The sequence below is a fragment of the Phocoena sinus genome, chromosome 10 (genome assembly GCF_008692025.1).
Source record: "Phocoena sinus isolate mPhoSin1 chromosome 10, mPhoSin1.pri, whole genome shotgun sequence".
In the NCBI taxonomy this organism is placed as follows: domain Eukaryota; kingdom Metazoa; phylum Chordata; class Mammalia; order Artiodactyla; family Phocoenidae; genus Phocoena; species Phocoena sinus.
The window spans coordinates 42251171-42267100 of record NC_045772.1 but is presented as its reverse complement, the minus strand read 5'-3'; the positions used below and the strand labels follow the sequence as shown (position 1 = coordinate 42267100).

General features: G+C 40.7%; 1 protein-coding gene across 9 annotated transcripts in view; it reads left to right on the top strand.

Moving 5' to 3' along the window:
* ZDHHC17 (zinc finger DHHC-type palmitoyltransferase 17) overlaps positions 1-15930 on the top strand; it is a 248781-nt gene that overhangs the window by 56044 nt on the left and 176807 nt on the right. For 6 of the 9 annotated variants that reach the window (XM_032644970.1, XM_032644966.1, XM_032644965.1 and 3 more), the window contains one exon: positions 14563-14715. In XM_032644970.1, coding sequence (XP_032500861.1) covers positions 14674-14715 — 42 coding nt within the window. In that variant the 5' untranslated portion in view covers positions 14563-14673. The remainder of the gene's footprint in view (positions 1-14562; positions 14716-15930) is intronic. The other 3 variants (XM_032644971.1, XM_032644967.1, XM_032644968.1) reach the window with 2 other exon arrangements.

Here is a 15930-nt window from a genome sequence, read left to right as displayed (position 1 = left end):
GCCCTCCCTCCTTGGCAAATCTGTTCTCTATGTCTGTGAGTCTGTTTTTGTTTTGTAGATAGGTGCAATATTTTATTTTATTTTTTAAATTTTTTTAAATTCTATTTATTTATTTTTGGCTGCATTTGGGTCTTTGTTGCTGTGTGTGGGCTTTCTCTAGTTGCAGCGAGCAGGGGCTACTCTTCATTGCAGCACATGGGTTTCTCATTTCAGTGGCTTCTCTTGTTGTGGAGCATAGGCTCTAGCCACATGGGCTTCAGTAGTTGTAGCATGCAGGCTCAGTAGTTGTGGTTCACAGGTTCTAGAGCACAGGCTCAGTAGTTGTGGCACACGGGCTTAGTTGCTCTGCGGCATGTGGGATCTTCCCGGACCAGGGATCAAACTTGTGTCCCCTGCATTGGCAGGTGGATTCTTAACCACTGCACCGCCAGGGAAGTCCTGTGCCATATTTTAGATTCCACATATAAGTGATATCATATGATATTTGTTTTTCTCTTTCTGACTTACTTCACTTAGTATGATAATCTCTAGTTGCATCCATGTTACTGCAAGTGGCATTAATTCATTCTTTTTTATGGCTGAGTAGTATTCCATTGTATATATGTACCACATCTTCTTTATCCATTTATCTGTTGATGGACACTTAGGTTGTTACCATGTTTTGGCTATTGTGAATAGTGTTGCTATGAACATAGGGGTGCATGTATCTTTTTGAATTATAGTTTTGTCTGGATATATGCCCAGGAGCGGGATTGCTGGATCATATGATAATTCTATTTTTAGTTTTCTGAAGAACCTCCATACTGCTTTCCATAGTGGCTGTACCAGCTTACATTCCCACCAACAGCATAGGAGGTTCCCTTTTCTCCACATCCTCTCCAGCATTTGTTATTTGTAGACTTTTTTTTTTTTTTGCCGTATGCGGGCCTCTCACTGTTGTGGCCTCTCCCATTGCGGAGCACAGGCTCCAGACACGCAGGCTCAGCGGCCATGGTTCACGGGCCTAGCCACTCCATGGCATTTGGGATCTTCCTGGACTGGGGCACGAACCCATGTCCCCTGCATCGACAGGCAGACTCTCAACCACTGCGCCACCAGGGAAGCCCCTTGTAGACTTTTTAATGATGGCCATTCTGACCAGTGTGAGGTGGTACCTCATTGTAGTTTTGATTTGCATTTTTCTAATCATTAGTGATGTTGAGCATCTTTTCATGTGCCTACTGGCCATCTGTATATCTTCTTTGGAGAAATGTCTATTAAGGTCTTCTGCCCGTTTTTTGATTGTGTTGCACAAAGCCCACACTTTTTATGCCACACTATAGTGCTAGAAGACTAGGAAGATGGCCAGATGTTTCACTTTTTCTTTTTTTTTTTCTAGTGGAGAAAAGAATACTCCAGAAATTGTGTTCTAGTGAGTTTCATTTTCTATTTCAGAAAATATTTTAAATAAATTGCTAAAAGAGTGGCTATAAAAGGAAAAGAAAATATTCACTGAGAATACATTCCTGCGTTGATCATATTTCTTTAGTATAAAACATTTCAGATAATATTTATGTATTAAGGTATAAGAGAAATCAAATTATAAAGAAGGGTTCTTATGTTTGCATACTGCTTTACAGTTTTTTGAAGCACCTTTACATGTACTATTTTATTTGAGACAACTCTGTCAGTTTAGCAAGGCAGTGATTGCGAGGCCCATTCTGCAGATGAAGCTCAGAAAGGTTAAATGGCTTGTCTAAAGTCATAAAAGTAATCAGTGACAGAAGCTAGAGCTTGAAGCCAGGTCTTCTGACTTCCAGTTCAGTGTTCAGGACATAATAAAATAGCTAATGCTTACTGCATTCTTAATTTGTGCCAGGAACTGCTCTAAATACTTTACCCATATTAACTTATTTGAGTTTTGCAATGACACTGTGAAATATTTTCTATTATTACTACTCCCATTTTATCTATGAGAAAACTGAGACACAGAGTGATCTAGTCACTTGCTCGAGACCACAGTGTATGGTAGGTGGTAGAGCCAGGATTTGGCTTTGGAGCCAGAGGGCTTAACCACTACTCTATTTCCTCCTGGGGCATCTGACACTGTCCTATGATATCACTCTGGACCAATAGCAAACCTGCGTGCTGGATGAAAATGCAGTTAGGTGACTACATGGTCTGCAGCATAACAATACTAAGAGTAGCGATTAAAGGTTTGTAGTATCCTGAATGGGAGTTCCTCCGAGGAAAGGGATTTGTAGTGAAGCCTTACATTGTTCGTTCCTTTTTTGCCTAACATGTTGTATTGCAGGTTACAAATGCAGGAAGTCGATTTACAGGTTGTATTATCTGATTTTAACTAAGTAATCCTCTCAAAATAAGAGGGTTGCCTGAAAGCATCCACACAAAGAAACTGTGTGTGTTGAGCCGTTTATACTGATAGATACGTGTGCATATTTTGCATATTCTAATAATGCAAGCACAATCAATTAATAAGATGATGCCAGGGCCACTACTTGTAATCCTTTGTGAGCTGAAGTGAGATAAAGCAATTGATAATCTAAGCAGATCTATCATAGGTAGTCTCATTGCTCTCTCTAGAACTATAATTAATATTATACAAAATGATAGAAAATCATTAATAATAAAAATAATTTTGGAGTCAAAACAGTTGGTGACCACTGACCTACACACACAAAGTCAAGCTGAACCCTTGGGCAATGAGCTGGATGACTGAGTTCAGTAAATACCAGGAACATTCAGACAGTCACATGTTTGGGGCTTGTTCATATGATCCATACAATTTCTATTGTCCTGTTTGTTTTGCAAGTGTAACACAAGTGTAATTCAGGTATTCTAAGCAACCCCCTAGAAGTTATTTGCAATCATTCTAAGCCAGTGGTTCACAGAGTATGGTCCCAGGACCACCAGCATTAGCATCACCCGGGAACTAGTTAGAAAGGCAAATTTTCAGACCCCACCCCAGATTCACCAAGAGAGAAGCTCTGGGTGTGGCAACAATCTATTGTTAAACAAGCTGTCCAGGTGATTTTGTTTATAATTTGAGAACTGTGTATTGTATGTATCTAGAACAGTTAAATTAGAAATAGTTGGAAGGATAGGGAAGCCTTTCTTAACGCTCAAAGCTAATGAGCATTGGTTAAAGGCCACTTAAAGTGAATCTACTTAAATCACAGTTTTACAGTCTTGGTGTTCAAAGTAAGGTCCAGAGACTACCGTATCAGCACTTGTGGGAGCTCGTTAGAAATGCAGAATCCCCCTCCTCCAATCTTAACTGAATCATAACCTGCAGTTTAACAAGACTTTCAGGTGATTCCTATGCACATTAATATTTCAGCAGCTGGGTTACAGGAAATCGTTTTTTATGTTTGATTGGGAATTAACTTCTAAAATGTCGATATTTTGCTTGTCTTTTGGACAAAAATTGTGTGACAGTATGATACAGCCTTCTTCCCCACTTTATGTCTGACTTGTGGTACTATCATAACTTTGTAATCAAAATAATTTGAGGGCTTCATTATTTTCCAAAGGCTTCTTTTAGTCTTTGATAATCAAATCATTCTCTTTTGAAGTGCTTATCAGCATCCCTGCTTATTTTCTCTCAGTACATGCATATCAGGTCTAATGTCTCCCTTTTCCATGGCTTTTATGTGACCCAGCAGTTTTCCAACATTATGTTCACTGACTTTATGAAACATACCTTGTTTTTAAAAAAATTCACAGTCCACTTTCGATTTGCTTTCCATTACATTTGTGGATGTTTACATCCAATATTCAGAGAAGAGCTGCCTGACAAGCTCTTTGACAGGATGGGTGGGGATGGAAGCTAGTGTAAAGCTGAGGATGTTTGGGTGAGGATGAACTTTATAAGCAGCCAGGTCATTAGCTGATTATGTCCATATCATGATAACTATTGCTTTCTCCAGTAACCTCATAACTGGGATGGTGGGATAATGGAAAACCAGATAACAGTGATCTGGATGTTAAGGGTGATTATCTCTGGGCAGTTAAAGTCCGGGTAATTTTTATTTCCTTCTTTGTGCTTATCTGTATTTTCTAAAATTTATGCAATGAATACATGTTATTTTTGCAACCAGAATAACTCTTTTTTAAAAAAATTATGTATACTTGCTACTTTGCAATTTTTTAATATAAATTTATCTATTTATTTATTTATTTTTGGCCGTGTTGAGTCTTCGCTGCTGCCCGTGGGCTTTCTGTAGTTGTGGCGAGTGGGGGCTACTCTTCAATGCGGCGGTGCACGGGCTTCTCATTGTGGTGGCTTCTCTTGTTGCAGAGCAAGGGCTCTAGGTGCATGGGCTTCAGCAGTTGTGGCACCAGGGCTCAGTAGTTGCAGCTTGTGGGCTCTAGAGCACAGGCTCAGTAGTTGTGGCACACGGGCTTAGTTGCTCCGCAGCATGTGGGATCTCCCAGACCAGGGATCGAACCCATGTCCCTTGCATTGGCGGGTGGATTCTAAACCACTGTGCCACCAGGGAAGTCCCAGAAAAACTCTTGTTATTTAAGTTTGAATTGTATACACCCATGTAATCACCACTCCAAACAAGATAGGTAGGAACTATTTCCATCACCCAAAATGTTCCTTTGTGCCCTTTCAGACCAGAAATTACCCTCATATAGCACTCCTCCTGTAATATACACACTGCCTCTAAGGCCGTCTAACCTCTAGAGTGGTTTCAATGTGCTACTCTGGGACAGCACACTATATCCAGGTTTTAGCAATTACACATTTTTGTTGGCCTCAAGCATAGAACTTAAGAATACAGAGGTAGTCAATGCTGCATTCTGTATTTCTTTTCATAAACTCCCCCTTATGTGTTTCTAACTCATACTCTAGGTAGAAAACGAGAAAAAATGTTTTCCTCCCATAATTTCCCCTCCCCCACAGTCATTCCTTTTTCTTTTTCTTCCTGCTTTGAAACAGCTTCATAACTGCCCTGCCATCAGAAGTTTCCGTTATGATGAAAGCTTTGTCCTTGCCAAGGCAGAATTAACTAGAGCCTGCTTGCCAATGTCTAGGAGAGGAAGAGGTGTGTCACACCCCTCTCTCCCATACCAGGCCCCACCAGTGCCCACACCTGCCTCTCAAACATCTCTTTCTTATTGCGCTCATTTATGGTAACAATAAAAACAGTAAAAGGAAGGAGATTAAAAGATGCTAAAGTTCAAAACACGCAAAGGACTTTCATACCAGTTACCTCATTTTGTTGGGCTCCCCTGCAATACCCCTTGAGTTCTGTGGGGAAATACCAGTATTCATTAATTAATTCTTTTGTTTATTCCCACAACACATATTTATATATGTAAGATACTATGTGCCAGGTGAAATACTAGGCACTAAGTAAGAGTGGCAAAAAAGGAATAGTCTCTCACAAAGCTTATTGTCCACTGGGGAAGACAGATGAGTAAATAGGCAGTTATGACTCAGGAGCATATTGAGCAATTTATGTAGAAACATATTGAGCCCAGGCTAATGATGATACTGCGAAGTTGGAAACAACCTGTCTTAACCATAAGTAGATGTTAAATTACTGTGCAGCTGCTTAATGGAATGTTTTGTGGCCATTAAAAGTTATTTTTTGGAAGATACATTTGAGGATATATATTAATAGGCATGTGTTACTTTTATAATCAGATTTTTAAAACTGTAAGCTAAAAAACACAAGATTGTTACAAGCGTGCTAGGGTCCTAGCCAGCAGCTAGGGATGGTAATAATTTATCTACAACTACACCTTATGTTAAAGTATACTTTCTAAAAAACATTTAAAATGCTCCCTTATAATTTTTCTTTTAATAGGTTGTCTATAGTTACCTTTTTTGTTTTAAAACCTAATATTTAAAGAGTTTAAAAATATATACCTATTCATATATTCATATAGCTGTTTATAGGGCTTTCATATATTATTTCACTTCATCTCAACAATAATCCTGTGAGTTCAGTTATTTTCCCCTTTTTACAGGGGGAAGCCAAGGCTCATTGATGTTGAAGAACTTAACCAACATTAGCAAGTTAGCAGGCGGCAGAGCCAGAACTCCAATCTAGTTTTTTTTTTTAACTCCAAATCCAGAGTTCCCTGCATTTTACATAGGTACCTTACTCATATTATTTACATCCCAGTGGTCCCCAGACATTTCTATTTGAACTAGCATAATATAACTACTCGAGCTCTTTTTTTTTTAATTAATTAATTAATTTTATTTTTGGATGCATTGGGTCTTAGTTGCGGCACGTAGGATCTTCGTTGTGGCATGCGGGATCCTCTGCTGCAGTGCGGGCTTCTCTCTAGTTGTGGCACACGGGCTCCAGAGCTGGTGGGCTCTGTAGTTGCGGAACACAGCCTGTCTAGTTGTGGCCCGTGTGCTCAGTAGTTGGGGCGCATGGACTTAGTTGTCCCACAGCATGAGATCTTAGTTCCCTGACCAGGGATCAAACCTGTGTCCCCTGCATTAGAAGGCAGATTATTAACCACTGGACTACCAGGGAAATCCTACTATTCATGCTCTTAAATTTATTTTCATTGTTGCTTTTAAGAACTAATTATTGAAATAATTTCAGATACTTAAGTGCACAATGTAGAACCAACATATCAGTGATCTTTATTTTTTAAAGTATTTTCTTGATTATAATAGTAAAAACTATTTGCGTAGAACTTTTTAAAATGAGTATTATTCTGTCATACCAGTTTTTAAAACTTTTTCCCCCTTAATGTGATGGGTCTGCCATATAGTTTTTTCAAATTAAATGTTTAAATTTTTATCAATATAATACATGCATGCAGATTGAAATAGTCCAATAGCATGATTAAGCCTATATGAAAAAGGGCAGTCCCTCGTCTATTCCCCCTGGTCCTGATTACCACTTCCCAACAGATAACTTCTTTTATCTAGTATATCCCTTGATAATCTGAAATAACACATGAATACTATTTTCTTCCTTCTTTCTTTCCTTCCTTCCTTCTTCCCTCCCTCCCTTCTCCCTCTTTCTCTCTCTTTTTCTTTCCCTCTCCCTTTCTTTCTTTCTTTCTCTTTCTTTCTTTCTTTCTTTTTCTCTTTCTTTCTCTCTCCCTTCCTTCCTTTTTCTTTCTTTCCTTCCTCCCTCCCTCTTTCTCTCTTTCCCTCCCTTCCTCCCTTTCTTCCTTCCTTTCTCTTTCTTTCTTTCTTTCTTTCTTTCTTTCTTTCTTTCTTTCTTTCTTCTTTCTTTCTTTCTTCTCTTTCCTGGTGATCTAAGTTACTCATGTTATCATCCCTCTTCAGCCTTGAGAACCTCCTTTAGTATCTCTTTAGTATCTCATTGAGTCCTTAACTCTAAATGGTAAGAACCAATTATATCCCCATTTCAGAGATGGAAAAATTGAGGCACAAAGATTTACTCAAGTTCAATTAGCTAGTATATAGTAGAGCTGGGTATTCACAGAGTCTGGAGATCTTAAAGAGTATGTTATGCTGCAGATGAAAATGTTAAATAACAAATGAAGAAAGTAATTTTCTAGAGTCAGCTAGTAGATAAGGGGGTCAGAGTAAAACCTTGATTCCCAAGTTGTTTTTTCTTTAACTCCATGTCAAAAATGTTCTTCAGATTACTACACAAGATGGCTGTCAGCCCTGAAGTTCATAGTAGACCAGTTAGACACCTCAGGAGCATCTGCTAGGGATCCTGCTCTTCTGACGTGGCTGTGATCAATGCATTTGTATGTAAATCTTCAATTCCGTCTGCAACTGTTTTCTTAGAATAGACTTTTAGAAGCTATATTATTGGATTAAAAAGATATGAGGAAATAACATTTTTAAGGATTTTATACAATTTCGTGAACAATTTGTCAGAAAGATTGTTTCAATTTAAACTCACCCATGGAATAGGAACCACACCACTGAAACCACTGGTGCGCGCTCTCTCTCTCTCGTTTTTAATTCACAGGTGGAAAATCGAAGTTTACCTTTTACAAATTTTGCAAAAATTAGAACACTTTTTTGGCGCTTATCAGTCATTAGTACTTCTTGTTTTAAAAATATCTTTCATAGTTTTTATAACTAAGAAATTAAAAATAAACCAGAACAAATACTAAAATATTTCTCTGGCTCACAGAAAAGGCTTTCTTCTCAATTGTGTTTATCTAAAGACTTCTAAGGCTTTGCAAACTGAAGTCAAAATAATGCAATGAAATATAAAAACATGAAAATCCTCCAATTCAGCAAACCTAAGGTTTCCCCCTTTTTTTCTAGCAGATTCCAGTGTTTATAGTCTATATTTCTTTTAAAGGATAAATTCCCATGAAATGTTTCTTACTAAAATAATTACTACCAAGTATCCTGTAAAATTTCTGGACTTCTGACTGCTAATAGTTTATTAGGTAAAACCCAGTGTTTATTGATAAAAAAAATTCTTTGGCAAAGCAGCCACAGGTGGCTTAAGCAAAAGGGAGCAAGTATTCGACTTGAACGAATAAAAATTACCTGAGTAACTTCTGGCAGTTCCATAAATGGTTATTTTTGAATTGTGAAGACCTGACCAGAAGGTCAAGAAACAGCTGGAGGCACTAAAAGGATTTTTCCAGAAGGAGGTCCTTAAGGAGAATATTGTCCATGGGTGAATGCCACTTTTCCAAACAGTGAGCAATCTGAGTCTGGTTAGTAGGATCCAGATTTCCCCCCAGTGACTTGACCTAGTGGTCTCCCACCTCTTAGGAGATCCTGGAGATGTGTATTGTAGGGTGTGTCTTAGGCGTCACCGAGACAAAGCCCCCTTTAGCTCGTCACCCTGGTGACTTCAGCCAGACTCATAAATGCAGCAGGTGTGGCTGCATTTATGAAACTGACCCCCAGAAAAGACTTTTCTTCTTGCTAAAAATACCTTTTCTTGCACTAATCAGCACATGGAGGGTGCTTAGTAAATATAAACAGCATATTATCTTTTTTTTTAATAGATCTTTATTGGAGTATAATTGCTTCACAGTACTGTGTTAGTTTCTGTTGCACACCAAAGCAAATCAGCCATACGCATACATATGTCCCCATATCCCCTACCTCTTGTGTCTCCCTCCCACCCTCCTTATCCCACCCCTCTAGGTCATAGCAAAGCACCGAGCCAATCTCCCTGTGCTATGCTGCTGCTTCCCACCAGCCAACTATTTTACATTCAGTAGTGTATATATGTTGATGCTACTCTCGCTTCACCCTCCCACCCCATGTCATCAAGTCCATTCTATGTCTACCTCTTTATTCCTGCCCTGCAACTAGGTTCATCAGTACCTTTTTTTTTTTTTAGATTCCTTATATATGCGTTGGCATACAGTATTTGTTTTTCTCTTTCTGACTGACTTCACTCTGTATGACAGACTCTAGGTCCGTTCACCTCACTACAAATAACTCAATTTCATTCCTTTTTACGGCCGAGTAATATTCCATTGTATATATGTGCCACATCTTCTTCATCCACTCATCTGTCAATGGACACTTAGGTTGGTTCCATGTCGTGGCTGTTGTAAACAGCATATTCTGAAAGGATTTCAAGACACAGAGGGTATCAAGAAAAGTAGCTTGGACTACATTTTTTAAATAGGTGGATAGAGGGCTTCAATGCATTGCTATAAACCAAGTATTTCAGCAGTATTTGCCAGTGGCCTGCCTGGGTTATTGAGAAAGTTCCCTGATAATTGAAAACAGAGGGTTAAGAACTTGAGCTCTGGAATCTGACAGACATGGATTGAATTCCGGTTCCACCACGTAGCAGCAGCAGACTCTTCGGTAAATTGCTCACTTTGTTTGTTTTGTTCATTCATATAAAATGGGGCCTATAGGTATGAATACTTCACAGAGTCTGTTAAGATCAAATGAGAGAAAGTGTGTAAATGGTTAACATACTGCCTGGCAAGTAGTGGGCTCAGTAAGTGTTTGGTGCAATTATCTCAGCCAAATCTAAATCATTACAGCTGTCAGTCTACATCCATTTATGAAGATTGCTATATGATTACTCAAAACTATAGTCTTCTTAAAAATTGAAGTATAGATGATTTACAATATTGTGTTGGTTTCAGTTGGACAGCAAAGTGATTCAGTTTTATATATTTTCAGATTTTATTTTATTGTCCATTATAGGTTATTACAAGATATTGAATATAGTTCCCCATGCTATACAGTGAATCCTTGTTGCTTATCTATTTCATATATAGTAGTGTGTATCTGTTAACCCCATACACCTAACTTATCCCTCCCCTACCCCACTTTCCCCGTTACTCAGCCATAAAAAAGAATGAAATAATGCCATTTGCAGCGACATGGATGGACCTAGAGAATATCATACTAAGTGAAGTAAGTCAAACAGAGAAAGACAACTATTATATGTTATCACTTATATGTAGAATCAGAAAAATAATACAAATGAATCTATTTAAGAAACAGAAACAGACTCACAGACATAGAAAACTATGGTCTTTTAAATACCAAGAGAGACATGGGAGTGACTCAGATGACTTCCTGAGAGAAACGACAGAAATAAATACTTTTTGCTTGTCTCTTTGAAAATAACAAGTCATAAATCTCAGCTTGTGAATCACCACCCTGGAGTCCAAAGTGGTGGACACTCCAAGCTGTAGGACAGAGAAACCTAGCTTAGCAAGAATCAAAGAGGCAGTTTACAAAGCTTCCCTCAGAGTGGGTGGTTCTTGTTTCTTCCCCAGATTATACTGTCACTGACCAACCATGAAGAAAAAGTCCTCAGAGTTTAAAAATGTAACATAATAGTATTAATGATTTAAAAAAGCAGGCAACAGCAGCAGAACAAGTTGGTTTGGGTCAAACCGACAGGGATGGATTCCTCAAAAGTCTTGTTCTTTCATTTCATTATTTGGAAATTTTTACATTTTCGCATTCTTTAGTCTTCCTTGCTGTGCCCCTCAGATGGAGGTGAAAGAGCAAGGAATATATGGTAGGAGGGCAAAAGGGGAGAAATCTACCAGTGAAATGGAAGGGTCCTTTGGAATGATTCTTGTTTATTTTACACAGGGACTTAAGTAAAGCTGACATATATGTTTCTGATCTCCCTCAAAATACTGAGTCAGATAGGAAGAGTCCTGCCTATCTGTGATTTTTTTTGCTTTGGCTCCAGGTCATTTGTTTTTGACTCATCTAACAGCCCTGACAGAATGAAGGAATAAGAATGAAGACGTGAGAAACTCTCTCTCTTCCCTGCTTAGATATGAGCATGTGGAGTAAATGTAGGTTAGGATGACAGTCAGAGATCTTCAACATTTATGGGCTGTGCAGTGACGCACAGAACTGCAGGCCTAGTTTGAATTTACATGCCCAGACAACCCTAGGTTTACTAAGGCAGTTCCATCTTTTACCTTGAACAGTTGTTACGGAATGAAACTTGGGTCCGCTCGCCCGCTGTGCGGCAAAACCAATTTGCTGACACCTAGTTGTGGTGAAGAAAATATGGCGTTTATTGCAGGCACCAAGCAATGTGTATGGGTGGTTCATTCTCAAAAGACCCCAACTCCCCAATGGCTTTCAGGCAAGGATTTTAAAGACAGTGTTAGGGGCTTCCCTGGTGGCGCAGTGGTTGAGAATCCGCCTGCCAATGCAGGGGACGCGGATTCGTGCCCCAGTCTGGGAAGATCCCACATGCCGCGGAGCGGCTGGGCCCGTGAGCCATGGCCGCTGAGCCTGTGCGTGCGGAGCCTGTGCTCCGCAACGGGAGAGGTCACAACAGTGAGAGGCCCGCATACCGCAAAAAAAAAAAAAAAAAAAATACAGTGTTAGGAGAAAGCGTCATAGGATGCATGATGAGCTTGTGCGTGGACCTTCTTCTGATTGGTTGGTGGTGGGGTCATACGGTGATGTTTTGAGAATCTCCACCTCCAACCATTCTGGAGTCTATGTGCTTGCGGTCAGCTTGTAGTCATCATCCTCTACCAGGTGGGGGGAGAGGAGGTTCTTAGTTTCTGTAGAGCAACTCAAAGATATGTATCAGGTTGTCATCTATATCCCTTTAGGAGGAACTAGGCGTCCTGTGACTCTTGTCTTGATCGTTAACTGCTTGAGCCTGCTCTTTGGAACTCAGGGAAGACCTAGGATACTAGAGCCCTTTTTCTTTTCTACAAATAAGAGACAGAGGGCCCAGAGGGACTTTTGTACCCAAGAAGTTCCCACAGGCTCCTGCTCGGTTTCAATCCCTCCCTTTTTTTTGATACTTCTCAATCTTGAGGGGGAACAGGTACAGGACAGGAAAGGAAATAAAGTTTTGGATAGAGAGGTTAATCATAAAATTGGCAGAGGAACTAGTTTTTAGGGAGACTCAGTTTCACAGTAACTGTGAAGTTGGGGAGAGAAATCTTAAATATGCATAAAACAAATCGCAAGTACCATGTTGGGGTGCAGTGTAGCCTAGTGGTTACCAGCGTGGACTCTAGAGTCAGACTTCCAGGGTTCAAATCCAGTTACTGGTTGTATAGCTTTTGGCAAACTATTCAACATCTTAGTGCCTCTGTTTTCTCATCTGTAAAATGGGGATGATAAGATTATTTACCTCTTAGAATTGTTGTGAAGATGGAATGAATTAATACATGTAAAGCACTTAGAATAGATTAGATCTTTGATAATCTGACATATGTACTTGGCATATATTATTTCTGAAGTCTTCATAGCAACCCTCTAAGTAGGTATTATGAACTCCATTTTACAGATGGAAACTACTAACCTTTGGGGTCTGAAAGACCTTGATTTGAATTCTACCTCTGAGATGTTTGGCCTCGTCGAGATATTTAAAAATAACTGAGCTGGGGCTTCCCTGGTGGCGCAGTGGTTGAGAATCCGCCTGCCGATGCAGGGGACACGGGCTCATGCCCCGGTCTGGGAAGATCCCACATGCCGCGGAGCGGCTGGGCCCGTGAGCCATGGCCGCTGAGCCTGTGCGTCCGGAGCCTGCGTGTCCGGAGCCTGTGCTCCGCAATGGGAGAGGCCACAACAGTGAGAGGCCCGCGTACCACACACACACACACAAAACTGAGCTGATAGTCAGGGAATAATGCCTACCTCCCAGTATTCTGCTGTAATTGCATGAGTTGACCAACATAAAGCACTTTGCACCATGCCTGGCAAATGTTAGCAAGCTTGCTGCATTGCCCATCTCTAGAAAATATTGTTCCTATTATATTTTATGTAAATGGGATCCCAATTTCATTTCCAATACAGAAATCCTTACTTAATCATATTCAACCTCTTTTGAATAGTTTTTAGTGAAAAAAAACTCATTACTTCACTAAGCGGCCTATTATTTTTTGAGGACTTTTAATTGTTAGGAGGTTCTTTATTGTGCTGAACTGAAATCTGTCTTTATAGATTTCATGAAGCCACTGAGCCTAGTTCTGCCCTTTTGGGTGGCACAGAATGAGTCTAGTATTGGATCTTCACAGTCCTTACATGGGTGGGGAGGGGAAGGCATGGGCCAAGGATATCTCTGCATAGATTTCAGGGCTCTGTGAACTTAGGTGGGAAAAAAAATGACATCTTTATTTTCACTTATCTGTAACCAAATTTAGATGTCCTTCAATTATGTACGGAGGCAACAAACCTCAGTAGTTCTTAACAGTCTCCATGACTTTGTCGACAACAGAAATCACACATATCTTCATATGACATTCCAGTTGTTCCAGAAATCTTGAAATGTCATTGACAGCATAACTTTGCAATTTCAGAGGTTATTAAGCCTGTTGCTACTTCTTGTTATTTATTGTGCTAATAAAAAAAATCATATACATTGCTGTATTGCATACTTGTTTTATTTATTTATTTAATTTATTTTTTTTTTGTGGTACGTGGGCCTCTCACTGTTGTGGCCTCTCCCGTTGCGGAGCCCAGGCTCCGGACGCACAGGCCCAGCGGCCATGGCTCACGGGCCTAGCCACTCCGCAGCATGTGGGATCTTCACAGACCGGGGCACGAACCCGTGTCCCCTGCATCAGCAGGTGGACCCTCAACCACTGTGCCACCAGGGAAGCCCTGTTTGTTTGTTTTTCGGCATGCAGATCTTTGTTCCCCGAACCCGTGCCCCCTGCAGTGGAAGTATGGAGTCTTAACCACTGGACTGCCAGGGAAGTCCCACAAACTTGTTTTAAAAAATATTTTGTTGGGCTTCCCTGGTGGCGCAGTGGTTGAGACTCCGCCTGCCGATGTAGGGGACACGGGTTCGTGCCCCGGTCTGGGAAGATCCCACATGCTGCGGAGTGGCTGGGCCCATGAGCCATGGCCGCTGAGCCTGCACGTCCGGAGCCTGTGCTCCTCAACTGGAGAGGCCACAACAGTGAGAGGCCCACGTACCGCAAAAAAAAAAAAAGATAAATTTTGTTGATTGTATTTCAATATAATTGGTTTCCTTGTAATCCTATGTGTTATAGTTTGTGCATTTAAAAGTATTGTTCTAAGAAAGCATTCATAAGCTTCACTGGACCACCAAAGAGCATTAAATGTTTAGAAACTCTGGTCTAATTGCTTGTGGATGCGTCAGGTCTTCAAATATTAAAAAACAGCTCTGTTTCCCCAAGCTTTCTCTTTTCCAGACTCAAAGTTCCTAGTATCCTATTTCAGGACAAGTCCTCAGGAAGCTGCAGCCTGGGAGGGGCCAGCACGGGAAATGAGATCCTCCCACTGGAGAGATGGAGCCTGCGACACAGGAGCAGAGCCAGCTGCCTATGCAGGTACCAATACTATTCTATGCAGAGCACAGGCAGTAGAGAGAAGGCCAACGGAAAATGGCTGGTATTTCAAGAAAGCACTTCATATGTCTGGGTGCGTTGTGGAGGGTGAAGGTAGTAGTAACACAAAATAGCAGAGGACACTGCTCAGAGGGGAATGGAAAAAACATTCATCAGGCATCACGCTGGACGATTTACAGACAATTATTGGATTTATTTTCATAGCAAACCAGTATGGTGGATATTAACATGACTTGGGAAAGTCAGTTAGCTGGTGAGCGTGTTCTGGGGTATGGTGGGAGGATTTCAGCTGTTTGGGGGTGGGAGTGGGGTTGGCAAGAGGCAAGCAAGACGTTAGTTCTAAAGTGACTTGTGGAATTCGGCAAGACCTTAGTTCTAAAGTGACTTGGCGGAATTAGGCAAGGTGCCAAGAAGCACTCAAGCACAGCAAACAAAACAGAAACCACTGATCAGAACTGGTACTCAAAATGGCACCTGGGGGCTTCCCTGGTGGCGCAGTGGTTGAGAGTCTGCCTGCTAATGCAGGGGACGCGGGTTCGTGCCCCGGTCCGGGAAGATCCCACATGCCTCGGAGTGGCTGGGCCCGTGGGCCATGGCCACTGAGCCTGTGTGTCCGGAGCCTGTGCTCCGCAACGGGAGAGGCCCGCATACCAAAACAAACAAACAAAAAAAAGTGGCACCTGGGTTTCTAGAACAAAGAGAAATGTACACTGACCCTTTCACCTCTGTGCCTTTGCTTATGGCCTTCCTTCTGGCTGATTCCTCTATGACACCCAAACTCCAGGCTTTTCTGCCTTAGATAGACCAAATCCCTGTCAACTGATCATCTGTCTTCAGGGACCTCATTCAACGTATAACACCCTTTCTTGCCGTTCACTTATTTCCCCCTCTCAACCTGGAGTAACTTAATAAAGAATCAAAGCGTTCTTCTTCAACTGAGATTGCCAGTTTACCTTCAAGATCACAACTAAATGACTAGTGAGAGTGCCAATGAGTGTGTTTCTAAATCAGTCATTATTCATTTCAAGAAAAATGCCATACTGATATTTTAAATAGTCAATGAAGTTTTTTAAAAGGATGAATGTTTTCATCAGGTACTTTTCCCTCAAGGATTTTGAAACCTACCTGTGGAAGCTATTGTTTAAAAAACATAATATTATCCTTTATGCAAAAGATTTATTGGATGAACATCAATGA